This window comes from Sparus aurata, chromosome 7 (genome assembly GCF_900880675.1).
Source record: "Sparus aurata chromosome 7, fSpaAur1.1, whole genome shotgun sequence".
Lineage (NCBI taxonomy): Eukaryota > Metazoa > Chordata > Actinopteri > Spariformes > Sparidae > Sparus > Sparus aurata.
Genome location: NC_044193.1, coordinates 35692815 through 35710380, shown reverse-complemented (window position 1 = coordinate 35710380; position 17566 = coordinate 35692815). Strand labels below are relative to the sequence as shown.

Genomic DNA, 17566 nt, shown 5'->3' with positions numbered 1-17566 from the left:
TATTTTTTAAAGGGGAATTTGGTGAGCTGCCTCCTTCACTAGGCTGTAGCAACATACCTGTTGTTATGCACTGTCCATAGCATCACGTCAATGACCACCCCCTCCATTCCATAAAGTTTTAGTTCTGTTATCTTAACTGTTATGAAGCTGAAAATGCTTTTAAATTAAGAGGGGTTGGAAACAAACATAATCATGAGTATTCATTAAACCCACATCAGATTCCGTGGGTAAAGTTTATGTTGTATTTATTTTGTGCATTGCCCCCCTTTTAAAGTAGTCATCTGCTAATGTATTGTGCATCTGTAAGTCTCTTCTCCTTCTTTTACCTTAAAATAGGAGCGTGTCCGGAGTGCAGCAGGGAGGAGTAGTAGTGCTAAGGAGAAGCCTAGAACCGCTTCTGCTGGGTTCACTCTTGGCAGGCCACAGGCCACAGACACAGGGAGGAGCCCTGAGGAGGATGGCCCTGACAGCTCAGGTTAGCACAGCTAAATAGTTTGAAAGATAGCAATAAAGTGCTGTATGTAGATAGCTGAGACACAAAAGCAAAATTGGACTTTTCTAATAATGATAACAAGCTTTAAAGTTTACTTAAGGAACCACTTTGTTGCTGTTTTTCCCCTTTAGAAGACCATGTGTGCCTATTGGACTGCATGGCTTTGGACCTGCAGGAGATGGATATCTTTGCTGCAGAGCGTCTGCCCTGTCAGCCCTGGGACAGTGGTTGTAAACCTACCGAATCAGCAGACCTCATCTTTCCTTCGTACTGTGTCCGTCGCACTGGAGACAACCTGCTAAAAGACTGCTGCCGCCTCACGCTTAAAGTGGAACGCAACCTGGACAAGTATGCTGCTTTTGTCATGTGCTTGGAAAAAAGCTATGACGTTTTTAAAATGAAATCATGTTGAGGACTATGGCTTAGTCTTCAATAGTCCATCTACTTTTTTCATAACTGTCATAGTGGTTTCTTTAGGTCTAAAGAGATTTAAAGAAACAAAAATAAATATATATAAATATCATTTACATTATTAATTATATATTTAATGATTTTTGTATTATTATAATGAGATTTTGTCTGGGCGTAGCTTGTGAGCTCTACAGTGCCCACTTATGTCTTTTAAGACATTATAAGTAAAACTACTACTACCCTTTTAAATAAGTGGTGGGGATGCTGATTGAAAGTAGGGGTGATTAGTCTTAGCTACAGATGTTTGTCTATAATAAAGCAGTAGGTATGAATGTGCCTGCAGCAGTATAGGACCATGCTCATTATCCAAACTTGTGCTGTTAGGGAGCTGAGCCATGCAGTACCTGACACGTCCATCCACGGCAGCCTGTCATCAGTGCACTGCTCTTTAGACATGGAGCACTACCAGCTGATCCGAGGGCTGCTGGAGAACAACCTGGGAGAGCCTGTTGAAGATTTCCTGCGACCGTACAACCTGCAGGACCCAAGCACCTATGTGAGAACACAGGCAATCACACGTACATTGACCAACCAACAGAACACTTGACTGCAGTCTGAGCAACATCCCCTTCAACTTGATTTTGATCTAAATTACTTTAAACACTTCGTCTGTGTTTTGTAATCTGTTTATTTTATGTCAAGCTTTAATTTGATGCTTGCAGACTTTTATCTCTATAATGGTATATCACAAATCGCACACAGGTCTTAAGGGGCCTCTCAGTTGAAATGTATTCTTGCCAACACTGTGATATCGTGAAGCTTTATACACATAAGTCACAGCTTGGTATGTACCTCGGTTTTGGGGTCACGGTTCGATAAGACCTCAGTACAATGGGGAAAAAAGCAACAATCCCAAATGCTAAATTTCTTTTCATTTATTTTGACCCAACAGTTGTGCAAATTACAGTTTGTTCCACCCAGAGGCATTTAGTCCCCCCTGAGGTAGTTGGTACAGTACATCCTCCTGTAGTGCATTAAGCAGCAAACAGCAGTCTTGCATAGGTCATATTTTAATATATGGCTGATATAAAGAAAAAAAGGTATGAGGTCACGATCAGCTACAAAACTGAGAAGCATATCTTGCTTTATAAAACTGTAAAACAAATAGTGCTTGAGCACTTTTAATGAAAACTTGATGCCAGGCTCCTCTACTACTGCATATATGCTGCATAGCTGATGGAGTAAAGTTACCTATTGCCTCTGTAATGACTTTGGTCCTGTCTGCTCTCAAATCTTGAGGCTGTTCTTTTTCTGCCTAGCTCCGGTGATAGGTACATCTTGGCAAAGTCCTCTGATATGTGTTAGCATGTTGGACGTATTTCCGCTCACATACAGTACAGCTGCCTTACAACGCCAACACACCTTCCTTGTCCTGTAAATCACTCCCTCTCCACTGCTGACATAGTCGAATGGGAACCTGAAACTTTACAACACTGCTGATTTGAAAAGAGCAGTAGTTCTTTGTCATCTGAACTCGCCATTCTTGTTTTGGGTTTGTGCATAGATGGTGTCTTCTTTTCCTGTTGTGGCAGTTGGCAAACAACATTTAATCAGTGCACACGCCCTCTTCTTGATTGGAGAGTGGATCGCCTGTGATTGACTAAGATGTATCATTCATCTGACAGCATGTGACGTCAGTACTATGATGGTTTGGCATTACCTTATGTACTGTAACACAACCATCATTTTATACTGCTGTTTTTTTTAAATAATTGTTTTGCCTTTTTTATGATGTACACTTTGTTCTCATTTCTGAATCCCTCCTTAGTTTACGATCTAATGTTCTGTCCCTCTGCAGACGGTGTTAAGTGGAGATGTCTACACCAACTTGTCATTCCTGGTCGACATGATGGATGTCAGTCTGGAGCTTCTTGACAGCCGCAAACCCACTGAAAACAGTCGCTCATTAGCAAGGTGGGACTTTTCTATTCCTTTATAGCCCTAAATAAACTATCAGGATTTACAATTCTCTAGTTCTATACACAAATCTACATACCGTATGATGTGCAATTGAAAGCATCTAAGAACATCCTGTTCCTGTCATACAATTTGATCCAGAGCATCCCAAACATTCTCAATGGCTGACAAGAAGAACTGGGATTTTTTCAGCTTCCAGGAATTGTGTACTGGGCCTCACAACATGAGGCTGTGTATTATCATGCTGCCGCATGAGGTGATGGTGGCGGATGAATGGTACAACAAGGGCACTCCACAGTTCTGTTCAAAACATGGACATGAGCAAAGTGCTCACTGACACAACGGCAACATATTTGTTGCCTGGATTCATTGGAAAAAGATGCCAATGAATGTGTGTATTTCCCCAACTTCAGTCAGTTACGATGGCAAAGTGATGGATAAATAGATCGATTTTAACAGATTGATATGAATATTTTCTTCATTTATTGGTGTAAGTATTTAAGTATGTCCATTGGGACACATTCTGCATGAAGTCAACATTTTTGATGTAGTCCAATGGGTTTTATCATTGACTTGTGCAGTAGTACACCGGCAATCAGGCAGTTGAGTATAAAAAAGTTCAGCTGCAACTGTAAAATATGTTGTGTTTTGTACATGTAACCAGGCCATCTGGGCTGGCAAATAGCCCGTTGCAGAGCAGTCTGTCCGATGTGTACCAAATACATGTAGTTCATGATAATTCAGCACGTGTTTAATGTTTTGATTCGGTTTCCCATTTTGTGGCCCTCCAATGAAAGTCCACCTTTAAGTTTGTGTGGCGTAAAAACTTCACCCACCCCTGGCACAGGAGAACCTATGGTGGCTGCCAAAAACATGAAAGGCCTTCTCCAGAGCCAGTGTTTGTCTCTTTTGCAACTGAAACCCCACCCTACATTCACATCAGTGTACTGCAACAACCTCTTAGTACTTTGACCTTGCTACCTCTCTGTACCAAAGTCAGAAGTTAGGCCAAAGAAGAAGAGAAATCAAGATTTTCAGTTGCTGATGAGAAGTCCAGTCCTCACGTTTCAACTAAAAAGAAACCAAATAAAATGTTTCTTTGTGCTGAATACTGCTCACTGAGTATCACGATACATCACAAACGCCAGGCTGACCTTGTGAATGACAGAATAGGTGGGGTCACTTGTTCACCTCACTGCATGTGTATTTAAAGCGATGAGAGTGGGACAAGTATATTGATGCAAACAATCCTCACATGTCCGCCCAAAGCCATATCTGAAGATGTGTTGGAAAAAAAATCCTCATCCTCATCCTCATTTCTCAATCAAATACATCCTAGTTGATGCTGAGCTCCACGAAATTCCCAAGTTAACATCTATTCAGTTCAAAATGTATCATTTTAAGTTTGTTTGAAACATCTTGCTGCAATTAAATTCAAAATATGTAGATATTTACAAAAATCAACTAATTTTAACAAAATGTAACAGAATGTCTCTATGCTGTTTTCAAATTTCAATAAGGATGAACAAACTTTCTGTTTTATTTATGTTTTACACAGCACCTTACTATTTTGAAGTCAGGGTTGTATTTGAGAGTTGTAAAGAAGACATGCATTCATAATGAAAGTAAAATGTTGACTTTAATATTAAATGTGTTTTTCTCTTACAAAGATTTGACTTCATGAAATCCAAGCTGCTCTTTGAGAGTTTCTCCAATGGATCTAAGTCTGTCAACTTGGTGTCTCACTCCCTGCTGGCACATGACACTCGGTACACCGGGCCAGATCAAACCACTGATGGAGCTGTTGGTGGAAGGCCTAATGTCTTTGACTGCATCCTGCAGCCCTCTAAAACAGGCACTAATCGGGCATCACTGCAGCTGGAACTACATTATAGGTACTCACTGGAGGTGTTCAAGCCTATGAAACATTTGTAAATATCAGTAAAAGCAGAGATGTTTGATAGTAAAAAGTTGTGTCCCACCTTCCATCAGATCTACACGTGACTCCTCCTGCTTCACGGTAGTCCTCAACAACTTGAGGGTCTTTCTCATCTTCGACTGGCTCCAACTGGTGAGAGACTTCCTGAGGATGCCGATGGAGAAGGCGTCAGGCAGAACTGAGCCTCATCAGAGCTGGCCCAGTAACAGCAGCACTGACTCCGGCACGACCACCAGCACCACCGGGGCAGTAATGCCAAAGACAGTCAAGAGTGGTGTGGTCACCAAGAGATCCACAGTGCCGGTGACCCAGGACCGCTGCTTGGAGGTCAAGATCAACGTCACAGGTCAGGAAAGAAAGATCAGTCACTGAGAAAACATGAAAAAAAAAGTGAATTCCAAGGCCGACACTCGTTTTCAATGGAAAGTGAACAATCAGCTGCATAGGAATGAGAAGTGTTCAGGACAGTTTTATATTCTGTGAATTAGTGTGAAGCTCAGGAGGCAATTACCAGATGAGATTAGGGCAAACAGGTCATGAGCTGCCACTGTATATTTTCATGTTGATGAATGGGACTGTTTTGCTGCCAGCTGTCCCAAAAAATGTCTTAGGCATTTCATTTGAAGTTTTTTTTTAAATGTCATTAAGATGTCATTGAGTCAAAACAAATGACTTGACACAGTTTTTTTTATATTATCTCCTAAATGAGAACCTTAACATGCCTGACCTGTATATTTGTGACATTGTTATTTGGTCTTCAGGCACCGAGTTCGTGGTTGTGGAGGACTCGTCATGTCTGGATACCAACGCCATCATTCTAAAAGGCACCACTGTCCTCACCTACAAACCCCGGCTGCTGGACAGACCCTTCTCAGGCAGCCTTGCAGGAATAGAGGTGACATATTCCACTATCATGGCACCATTTGATGCTCAAACATTACCTCTAAGACTACAAGTGCTACCCGTGCTAATATCAACCACAAATCTTTTCATCAAAGAATCACAATCTTAAAGAAATGATTTTATTCAATAGATGACAAATGAACTAAATACTGCTGCTGCCACTATTATTGCTTTAATAGTACTGCATTGACACTACTTATTGTTTAACTGCATTTGCACATACTGCTAACTACTAACTAACTACTATCCCAATATCCAGATTTTAATTGTATTAGCTTTGATTCAGACATATCTTGTCACCCCCAGGTGTTCTCGTGTCGGTTGGGCAGTGAGCAGGAGACGGCGCTGTCGATCCTCGACCCAGTCAATGTTCAGGTGGAGCTGTGTGGGAGCCCCACATACCAAAGCAGCTCAGGCCTGCTGGATGCTTTCAACGTGGAGGACATCCCACCACTACTGGAGGTCAGGAGTGAGCACTCAAACAAAATAAGATTTGTCATTTGTAACTGGAGAGGGTGCAGTGGTGAAGTGGTTAGCACGATTGCCTCTCAGTAAAAGGGTATTTCAATGCCAGTAGTTTGTGTATGTAGCTTTATTACATTTGGCTGATATTACTTTATACTGTACTTTCACTTAAGTTGGATTTTACATGCAGTACTTTCAGGTTGTTGTTTTGTTTTGTTTGTTTGTTTTTTTTTTTTTTTACATATGTCACTGATCTGAATGCCTTAGTCCTTTCATCAGCCTGTACTGGCCCCAGGTCCACTTTGTATTGTTTAGTTTTGGTAGTCCAAATAATTACAAAACTATTTAAGAATGTGCTCTACTAGAATACAATATCAACTAAGGCCAGTACTATATCATGACTAAGTTTTGTGGCAGTGTTCTGGAGAGTCCTTGTGTGATCTGAATTATTATGTGGTGCATAAATCCAGATAAATTGCAGGAGAGGAGTGGTCTTTGCGCTTTATTTAATAATAATTTGGAGATTACAGGGTATACACTCCTGATCAAAATTTTAAGACCAGTTGAAAAATTGCACGAATTTACATTTAGCACTGTTGGATCTTAAAAAGTTTCTAAGAGTTTCTAAGAGTTCTAGAGTTTCAAAATGCAAAAAGAAGAAATGGGAGTGACACAAAAAAGTAAAGTTTGAGTAAGCAATTTATTGAAAACAACAATTAAACTGAAATGTGCTGTTCATCAGCTGATCAAAAGTATAAGACCATAGCTAACCCCCCTAAAATAGAAACAAAAGTTTCAAAAAAGGACTCAGTAATGAGTAGCTCCACCGGTGTTGTTGATCACTTCAAAAATTCGTTTCGGCATGCTTGTGTTTTCCAGGAGGCTAGAGGGAACGTTGCTCCAAGTGGTGAAGATGGCTTCACGGAGGGCATCCACTGTCATTCCGCCGTGCGTTCAAATGGTTACTTAAAGCCATCGTTCCCAGCCTCATACATCGTTATTAAGCTGAATCCAAGTTGATGTTAAAACTGTACACTGTCAAACAGCCCGCACAGTATGTTGAAATCCAACCCGAACTCAGCGTGAGCAGTCAGCTGTGGCAAAGTGTGAGACGTCCAGATCAACCTGTGATACAAACACCTGTATCGACCGTCAACCAGCTGCAGCTGTATTAATGTACTACTTGTATGCTGCTACAGGAGCACTTTTCTTTTCCTTTTGGTTCTTTGCCAAGCTGGATGTTTGCTAGCAAATGTAACCTTCCAGTTGACTTGCCACATTTCTTACATTTGTTTTATTAATTAAATATATTGGAAGTAAAATAAGTATGGATCATTACTAGGGCCGGGACTCGATTAAAAAAATTAATCTAATTAATCAGAGGCTTTGTAATTAATTAATCGAAATTAATCGCATTTTAATCGCATATAAATATTTGACCTGAGAACAGTGAGAAGCAATTTTTTTCACATGGATTTTAGTATACCATTGAATAATGACTGAATACAGAAGCTTAAGCAACAAAACATTGTTTTTTCAAGACCAACAGACCAATGCAATTTTTAAATAATTTTTTTGCCCACACGCAGTAAACGGACCCAGGCTGGGAGTCGAACCTGGGTCCGCTGCAGAGCCTCTGCACATGGGACGCGCGCTAGACCCACTGAGCTAAACGCTGCCCCGACCAGTGCAATTTTTGCCATAAAGTGCAGCAATAGCACGGGGCCAACCAAAGCAGTCTCATCTGCTTCTTCGTTCATTGTTGTTGTCTGAAGTCATGAACGTTAGTTGGTGCTCCAGTATAATCGGTACCCCTGAAACTCTTCCAGTGAGAAACGTGCCGTGGTGCAAAAATAAGTGCGATTAAAATGCGTTAATTTTTTTAACGCGTTAATTTTTGTGTAATTAATTAATCGTGATTAACGCGTTAAAGTCCCGGCCCTTATCATTACAAATACTTTGCTTTGAAAGTACCAAGTAGTCACACAGTGAGAAAAAAGTAGGAAGTGATTAGCAAATTCAGATTGTATTTATTTATTTATTTTTTTTAAATCGTGCATGGAAATGTACATAAAAAACTTGCTGCATCGAGATGCATCGAGAATCGATTTAGAATCGAATCGTTGACCTCTGAATCGGAATCGAATCGAATCGTGAGGTGCCAAGAGATTCCCACCCCTAGCATCCACTGTCTGGAACTGATGTCCGTTTTTGTAAACTTCCCTTGCCATCCATTCCCCATATGTTCTCAATCCTCCGGCTCAGCGCTGGGGAATTTTTTTGGGTTTACCATTTGACTTTTTTGTTCCATAACCCTCAGGATCTTTTAAGAAATTCAAAATGAATGTCTTACTGCGTCCAACCTCAGCAGCGATGGCACATTGCGAGAGGCCTTGCTTATGCAGCTCAACGATCCGACCACGTTCAACGAGAGAAAGCTTTTTGGCTTTTGCCATCAGGAGGTCATGACAGTGTGAATGCCTGACAGAAAATGACATTGAATCCACATTTTCGCGCAGATTTTGGCTTTTAAAGGCTGTGGTCTTAAACTTTTGATCAGCTGATGAACAGCCTATTTCAGTTTAATTGTTGTTTTCAATAAATTGCTTACTCAAATTTGTTTTTGTGTCACTCCCATTTCTTCTTTTTGCATTTTGAAACTCTACTTAGAACCTTTTAAGATCCAACAGTGCAAAGTGTAAATTCTTGCAATTTTTCAACTGGTCTTCAAATTTTGATCAGGAGTGTATGTTAGGATAAAATACTTTTTAATGCACATTTTGCTCTTCAGGCTACAGTGATCTATGTCATATTTATTGTTTCAGAAATGATTGTCATACATTTGTTTTAAACTGAGCATCATGTCTATCCAATCAGCTGAAAGGGGGGGCTGATTAGTGTTCACTGGGCAGCTCTTCTCGTCTCTCTTCTTTTGTAACAAATATTACACCCTTTTATAGAGAGTCACTATGATGTTGCATTATCGACAGCTGTTACTTCTTCATACTTGGATCTACAAACTTGTGTCCTTCTGTAGTCATCTTCAGCCATAACTGTAACATGGGAAAGATATATAGTTTAACATGTTGGTCTGACCTATTTGATGTTTCTGCTTTGTTTATTTCATGTACTATCTTGCTATGCATTGATCTCGATCAAAACCATTAGGTGTATTTAAGTGACTGGCATATGTGAGTGAACACAATGTAATGTGGGTCCCTGACCTGCTGACCTCAAATTACTCTTAAACAGTCATGAGTGGTTTAAAAAATGTGAGCATGGCCTCTTTAATTGTGCATGTGATTCTCTGACAGATTCAATTTCCTGCTTTGGACATCCGTCTGTCATACAATGACATTCAGCTCTTCCTGGCCATCACCAAGTCCATCCCTACTGCCAGCACTCCACTGCCCTCTGACTCTGACACCACCACTGCAACCAGCACTGAGCCCACGGCTACACCCAAAGACAGCTTCAGGCAGAAGACTGAGGCCCTCATTGGTATGTTAAGACCAGCAGTTCTTTATTTTTTTTAATCTGCCATCTAACTGCTTCCATTGGAGCCTGTGGGGGGGCATGGGGAAAGAAAAAAATGTTTCTTGTGCGCACAATACATTTTTTGGTGGAAACAGATCCTTCACCCAATGAAATGTGAAAAATGCAATAGAGAGAGAATGGAACTGGGAAAAGCAGTGACCATTAACAAGTTACTTATTGTCCGTATCATCATTGACCAGTGTAGGGGGGCCGAGGGGCGGGGGTGAATGGGAGCTGAGGAGCTGTACTGCCTGTTCTGCAGCCCGGGCAGCAGAGCCAGCGTCCTGAGGGAAGCCACTCAAACGCTGAGGACAGAGCGTGGGAGAGTTTTGGATTTGGTGCCGGTGAAGAATATTTTCCTTTTTTTTTCTTTTCATTGAGCATTTCTTTGAGTTCTTTGGTTATCCAGTGTTTATTGTTTGGGAAGATTGTTACTTTTTGGGTGGGAATGATGTTATCCACAAGAAGGAAATGTATGAAGACACCGTGGTGTCAACTTGCTCACTGATGTTGTTGAGGGGCAAGAAGGTTATCCCAGTCTGTGGATTTGAAGCGTCCCTGCAGAGTTGCAGTGCTGCTGTCATTGATCCACTACTTCATGTTTCTGGTCAACTTCTCTGTCCCCTAATGACCAGGGAGCTCCGTTTCCCGGAAGGTGAAGCCATCAGTGTGCATCATGTCATCACTGTCGGTCTTTTTTTTACCACCACCCATTCTGTGAGCGCTGTCACTGACTTTATTTACAAGCTTTTCATAAATCATACAATCCATATTTGCAGGTGGTGAAGATGATCAAGATGAGCTAACTGGTGTGTGTGCAGAGACTGCACTGCCTCCAGTGCACTCTGTGTACTGTCTCTAGCACACGGTGTGCGCCTGACAGCAAAGTCGTTTCCACTGCAGTTTTTTCACACACAAGATACATGAAAACCAAAATTATATTCGGTCGAATATGAAAAATAGGCTAATCTAATCTAATCTTGGATTTCTTCCATCGATTAAAACTACTGGATCAATTATTTACCAAACAGTCCGGCCCTCTCCGCTGCGCTCCAGGACAGGGAATGTGATGATGGCACAGCGCTCAATGGGGAAATATTGATTTAAGATTTGTGTCGGCTGATATTTGTACAACTGAAAGGTGTTTATGGAATAATATAAATGTTGATGCAGTTCTGCTGCACCTCTGGAGGTAGTATCAGAGGCGCAGCAGAGGCTAACTGGCATCTGTGTGAATGGATAAAGCAACAAGTCCCCTAAAGCAACATTACAGGACCAATCAATAGTAACATAGTAACTGTTCGTGTCTTTGGCAGCTTATACAAGGAAAAATATACTGCAGTTATAAGTCGAGAAGTTTCTGTCATCCTGTCTGTTCTACTGTCACATTTCTGCCCAAAAGACAGTATATGTCCCTGCTGGGCTACTGATGGTATATTTTGAATTCACTGCTTACTGTTCTGAGAAAAAATATTGAAGCTTTATTTTATCTCCACAGAGGGCCAGCTGACCCGTTTACAAGACCTTGGCTTCAGGAAGGAGGACTGCAAAAGAGCCCTGATCCACTGTAAAGGTGAGCGAGACCTTTAACACTGTTCTCTATACATGGCAGAAGAGTCCCTTAAGAAGTTTTGACCAACCATTATATGTGTCCCTCAGGCCAGCTCGACCAGGCTGCCACATGGCTGCTGGAGAATGCTGAAAACATGGTGGGCAATCCCAGAGCCCGGGCTGACTCTGGCTCAAGCAGCCACTCAGCTCCTCTGTCCGGGGTGGAAGTAAAGGCTGAGAGTGTCTGCATATGTTTCATTGATGACTGCCTGGACTGTGACATACCACTGGCTGAGCTCACCTTTTCCAGTAAGTCTAATACATACATTTGCATTATCAAGCATATGATGAAGTTTGGGGAATTATTTGTCTTTACTGGTATTGTAATTATGATGAAAGATTACACAGCTCAAGATCCAAATTGTATCTTGCCACAGTGTTCGGTGCTAAGCAAATAGCTTTAAGAGTTTACTTAGAAGTCTCTGTTAATCACAGACAGTAGCTGTTGTTTATTGTTGCTTATACTCCGCTCCTCTGCTATTTAAACCTGGAATAGTGCTGTGGCCCGCTGTTTAAGATACATAACTGTTTAACCACAGTGATTTCTGTGATTTCTTCCTACCGTATTATCCTTCTCACTCTCTTTCACTGACCACATTTCATGGACACAATCTTTTTTTATGAGCTAGTCACCACACTATCATTAAAAAGTGCTTAGAAGCATGATTACTTGATAAATAGATGATAACACATTCAGGACACTGAGGGTTAATATATCGTAACTGAGCCTGATGTGATCTGCCGAGTTTTTGTCATTGCAGGGCTTTATGTGCTGCAGCGCATTGGTTCCACCCAGGAAGGCAACGCCAGCTTTACTCTGTCTGGAGATTACTACAACAGAGAGCTGTCAGGTAATCACATTTACTTGCAACATTAGAACATTCAACACTTTGTTTAAAGGGGTGTGCATAAGACAGACATGACACCTTTCATGAACGTGAAGCATTCTTTACTAATGTTTATGACTGTTGTCATTAAGCGTCATTGTGTCAACCAGCCTGACAGTTGGGAGTGTAGCCATGGTTGTCTAATCGAGCCCTCAAAACCACATCTCCAATCATGTGGTTATAGGGCTGAAGGTGACCATCTTTAATTTCAGCTTACATCCACGTGTTATCTGGGAGCAGAAAATAGTGAGGACATGTTCTATGATGAAGTTTGCTCATGTGGTCAGGCCTGCCCTGTGTCATCCTAGCGCGTCATACAGCGTGTGACTTTGTTGGGATTAAGTAGTTGGCCTGTTCATGTGCAAGATGGACAGTATCCAGTGTTTAGCACTGCCTCTGGTGGTAAGGTAAAATGTGATGAAACTGTAAGCAATAATTTAAATCTATTTAAAATTCTATTTCAAACAGTAATGTGTTGAATGGCAAGTGCAAGAGCTCTGTACTCCAACTGTCATCACTGTTACAGCGTTTGGTCAGTCACTGATGTCTCTCCTTTCCCTGCTCAGGCAATAAAAGAGAAAAGACATGTTTTGGTATCTCTGTCTGCTCATTAAACACCCAGAGAGCAGGATCTTCCTGTTTGCTGATAACCACTCCATGTCCATGTGGTGACGTAGACATGAGGAAGGGGGCTGCTAACTGTAAAGTCCAACAGGAAGTTAGCTAAAGCAACAGCAACGCAAGAGTTTTGACATCACTTAATCACAGAACAGCTGAGATGATATTATCTAGGGATTGGTTATACCTTAATGCACACTACAAATATAAGCTGCAGAGTGGCAATCATTATTGTGTGTGCCAGGCTGGGAGCCCTTCGTCGAGCCCTGGGTCTGCTCCCTTTCTTGGCAGCAGCAGGCTGCCGGCCGTCTCCACCCTCCACGTCTAAAGATGGGGATCCGAGCCAAGCAGAGACTGGACGTGAACTTAACTTCTGTCCTGTTGGGTGAGTACATAAACAAACTTGCACAGGCTGCGCAGCAGGTTTTACGGTGTTTTCGGTTTTACACAGTGTGTAGTTATATCACTCAGTACCGATTGATGTTGGTTTCCAGTCCAGTGAAATGTCTTTTATCTGGACCTTCCAGAACAGTACAACACCACCAAGATCTCCTGGATGGCTGACTACTGTAATGAGGAGGAACAGACTCCCCACATTTCACCCCCACTGCTCTGGATGGGCTCCTCAGTCGACCCACCCAACATAGGACAGAGTGAGTTCCAGCTGCACACAGTACCCTAAACAAATCACTGGGTGGTAAAGATCTTCACATGAGTACTCGAGTATGTTTTGAATCCATTAAACGGACAGCCACATATGTCATCTTAGATAACTAATGAATTTTTTTTTTTTTTTTAAAGGTTACACTTGATTTTCAGGTCCAGAAATTTTAGAGCTAGAAGGTCATTATTACCAAGTAACATGTTTGAAGATTTTTTTAAATTACCCCCAAATTACCACAAAAATATCCCTCAGAATGTATTGAAAATGACCCCAATATTGTTATTGATATTGAGCGCTAGTTTCCATCTAGCAGTTAATAAATAGCTGCACACTTTATTAATACATTTGCAGGAAACTTCAACTGGTTTCTGCTTAACTTCTGCTAATCATATCATTTTTATTTCCAACTAGTTTCTGTCTAACTTTCCCACAGTAGGGCATTTAACAGAGCCGTATACAACAGAATACAAATAACAGAGCAAGACATTACAGTACAATACAATAAGACTTAGATATGCTGTCACAGTATTAACAACTTAGTGTTTGCAGTCGCTCTTCTGTCACAGCAATGGTCCAGATCGCTGCTTTTAAATGTCTTCTACTCAACACCAGAGCTCTTAAGTTGCAGAATCACCTTGAAGCAGGCCACCCTAGTGTAATGGAGATACAGTAATAATGATGTTCCAAGTCAAACTGAGACAAGCCGAGATAGCATATATGGAAATTACCTATTAGTTAAGCAGCTGCATCTGTCTCACTGCCCTGTGTCGCAATTGATCCAGTCTTCTGCTCAGATTGTGAACCAATTCCTGTCTTGATAATAATCCAGCAGCATCTTAAAACTCAACTGTGTCTGTCCTTCATTTTATTCCACTTACTTTATTATTATTTTGCTCAGTTCATTTAAAAAAAGAGTTTTTAAGTCAATTCTGGATCACAGTTTAAACTGGAGTTTAATGAGCAACAGAATTACATTGTTACCCTGTGGGAGTGTAGCTCCAGTGAGAGTCAGAAAAATTCTCCTCAGGATGTCAGGAACAGGCAAGGAGGCAGGTGTGCAAAACAAATAATGTTTAATTGTTACCAGGCCTGGACAAAAGCAAAAATACAAACTGAGGCAAAATGGCTGAAAAGAACAAAACACAAACAACTTAAAGGAGAGAGCTGGCTGGGCTTCCTCCCCACACGACCAAAAAGAGCCCTCCTGAACTGAGGCCTTCCTATATAACCTGTAGAGGCCCCGCCCCTTCGTTAGCCAACCACCCCAGGTGCTCCCAATGTTCAACTCAGTGCAGGCCCCTCCTTCAGGCCCTGTCAACGGGTCTCTTCTCCTGTTGAGACAAACAGTCACATTAATGGGCGTTCCAGTCACAATCGGCTGTGCACCGCCTATTTGACTGGGAACACTTCAAAAATACAATAACTTGGGGAGAAGTTACTACCCCTCTGTGACATACATTTAAACTAGGTTCAGATAAAAAATAAATTGAAGAAGAAGAAGAATTTAGATTTAAACCACGTTTTAATCAGTTTCAAATGTTAATCCTTGTTGGTGCAATCCAGCCTTAGAAACTACCATTGCTAGATGCAGAGCAAACTGTACAGCATACAGAACATCCCTGTAGAGCAACCAAAATTAGCCAGGTCTTGGTTGGGTTGAAATGGACTGAACAGAAATACAGAGAATCTAATGAGCATTTTTTTCTGATTTTGTATTTGTATACAATTCATTTTTATAAAGTTACTCAACTGACTTATCTACCAAGGCAGGTCTAGAAAGCAAAAGAGTGAGGAGTGAGGAGTTTTAACAACTTCTAGTTGTAGCCATGAAGGATTGCCTTTCCACATTTCCAGTAGATAAGAGCCCTGGAGTACGCTGACAAGTAATAGTGTTTCAAAAGCAGCAGGACAAGACCTGAGCTTTGGCTGTCCAGGGCAGTTGGATAGAAGCAAATGATGCATTAAGGTAAATGGGCTGGTTTTGAAAAAGATATAGTAACCTGGGTAGGCTCACCATTCTGATTGAATTAACCCATCCAATCATGGACAAGAGCAGCATCCTCCAGGTCTCAATATTTGCTTTGAGTTTTACTACAGATTCTGTGAAGTAAAACCTGAAAAGATACTTAGGGGACCAGGGGCCTCATTTATAAAACTGCGTAGGATTGACATCAAAAGGTTGCGTACGCACGAAACACAGAAAGTGCGTAAGCACAAAAATATCCTGATTTATAAAACGGTGCGCACGCACGTCCTACACTGATTTCCCTTTATAAATCACAATCCACTCTAAATGTGGCGCACCTGTGTGCGGGTCATATCAGGCCCATAGTCGCCTATGAATATTCAGAGAAATGCCCCAATTAATATTCATTTATGACTGACAGCATGCCGAAAGCAGAGAGAAAGGCGAAGAAGCGCAATTTCACCCAGTGTGAGGTGGAAGTTCCTGTTGGGGAGGTGGAGAAGAGGAAGGCTGTATTATTTGGTGGACCGTGTTGGGTCGGGTCACCAATGCCAAAAAGGCTCTAGAGTGGCAGCATGTGGCAGACAATGTAAATGCTGTTGTCTCAGAAGGTCGGAGTGTGGCCGAAGTGGAAAAAAAAAGTGACCAGTCATAAAAGTGGAAGCAAAAAAGTTCCTGGCGTCACACAGACGCTCTGCCTGTGCAGGGGAACGGGCCAACCAGAGCTCACCCCGCTGGACGAACTACTGGCGGGGATCATCAGGGAATCCCTCCTGAGTGACGTGGTGATGGAGGTGGAGGGGGACACCGGTGCCGGCCCAATTCATTCTCACTGGGTGCTCTTATAGCAACTTAAGTGCAGTTAGTGGCACCGATTACATTTGGGAAACCGGACATTGCTGCAAATTGCGCATTTTTATTTGCCTGTTCACCGTATAAGGAAACTTTATGTACTGCTGCGACAAACCAATTATACCTCCTAACACGTCTGGCATGACACGGCTAGAGGTCGGCTGGGATATCCCTGACCTGTCAGTTCCCTCTGGAATAATGTGCCAGTTGAAACCTGAGTGTTGTGAGCACTTGAAGCGGGACTGGCACGGCGTGGTTTCTGCGGGTGCTCCTCTCTAACGCTGGGCCCATCAGCCACTCGTCACTGTTGGCCAGTGGATCTTGCTGGTCTCTGAAGTTCTGCTCCCTCCGTATCCTTCCATGTGCCACATCCTCCAACAGTGCCAAAGCAGCCATTGTGCGCCATAACACATTGTGAATACATGCCTTTATATACCCATCTATTAGGTAATATCTGCTACACGTGTGAGAATAATCTAATTGACTAACATTACAAGATAATTATAGTCTTTATTTGTATGGCAACAAAACACAGTTACAAAGTGTTTTATGCGTTATGCATTGAAAACGGAGATGAAATGAAATGGTCTTTATGATATAGGATATTAATATATTAAACTGCATTCATATCAGTGTAAACATAATTTGCTCTACTGTTGTCTTACTATTGTTCTAAATCATATGTTTTCCGTGTGCACTCCAGGGAGTATGTTTGTTTATTCATTGTAGAAATATTTTTTTGAATACATTTTCACACAGTTTCTCCCGTTTCTTTCTCCTGCCATCAGTGGCGCAGTTTCTCCTTACCCCAGTTATGTGCGTACACATGGGTCAGAGTGTGCGTGGAGGACCGCACATTTTCCCGTCAAGTTCTCTTTTTATAAATCCCACCGTGTGCGTAGAGAGTGGCGTACGCCTTCTTTTGTGCGTACGCAACGTTTATAAATGAGGCCCCAGGTCAGCTTGAGCCCCAGATAAGTAAAGCCGCCCTTCATTACTCTAAAACGCAAGACTTGTTACTACTTCACTTCCCTTTTCACCATTTACATTCTTATCAATTCAACAATCATCAATCAGTCTGGTTCTGTCACACACACAATGTCAATTTGTCAATAATTTGAGTTATGGTGGCTTACTATGAATAATTAAACTTAAGAAAGTTGTTACATTTACATTTATGGCATTTAGCAGACACTTTTTCCAAAGCGACTCACAGTAATTCATACACACATACATTGATGGC

The 17566-nt window shown here is 41.7% G+C and overlaps 1 protein-coding gene across 8 annotated transcripts in view; it reads left to right on the top strand.

The window, feature by feature from the left end:
- The window catches only part of vps13d (vacuolar protein sorting 13 homolog D), an 89035-nt gene that overhangs the window by 30982 nt on the left and 40487 nt on the right, over nucleotides 1-17566 (top strand). For all 8 annotated transcript variants that reach the window (XM_030422325.1, XM_030422326.1, XM_030422321.1 and 5 more), the window contains exons 26-39: nucleotides 337-475; nucleotides 625-841; nucleotides 1289-1460; nucleotides 2763-2878; nucleotides 4552-4776; nucleotides 4874-5166; nucleotides 5582-5715; nucleotides 6030-6185; nucleotides 9503-9689; nucleotides 11224-11298; nucleotides 11385-11585; nucleotides 12098-12187; nucleotides 13086-13226; nucleotides 13369-13494. In XM_030422325.1, the coding sequence (XP_030278185.1) occupies nucleotides 337-475; nucleotides 625-841; nucleotides 1289-1460; nucleotides 2763-2878; nucleotides 4552-4776; nucleotides 4874-5166; nucleotides 5582-5715; nucleotides 6030-6185; nucleotides 9503-9689; nucleotides 11224-11298; nucleotides 11385-11585; nucleotides 12098-12187; nucleotides 13086-13226; nucleotides 13369-13494 (2272 nt within the window). The remainder of the gene's footprint in view (nucleotides 1-336; nucleotides 476-624; nucleotides 842-1288; nucleotides 1461-2762; nucleotides 2879-4551; nucleotides 4777-4873; nucleotides 5167-5581; nucleotides 5716-6029; nucleotides 6186-9502; nucleotides 9690-11223; nucleotides 11299-11384; nucleotides 11586-12097; nucleotides 12188-13085; nucleotides 13227-13368; nucleotides 13495-17566) is intronic.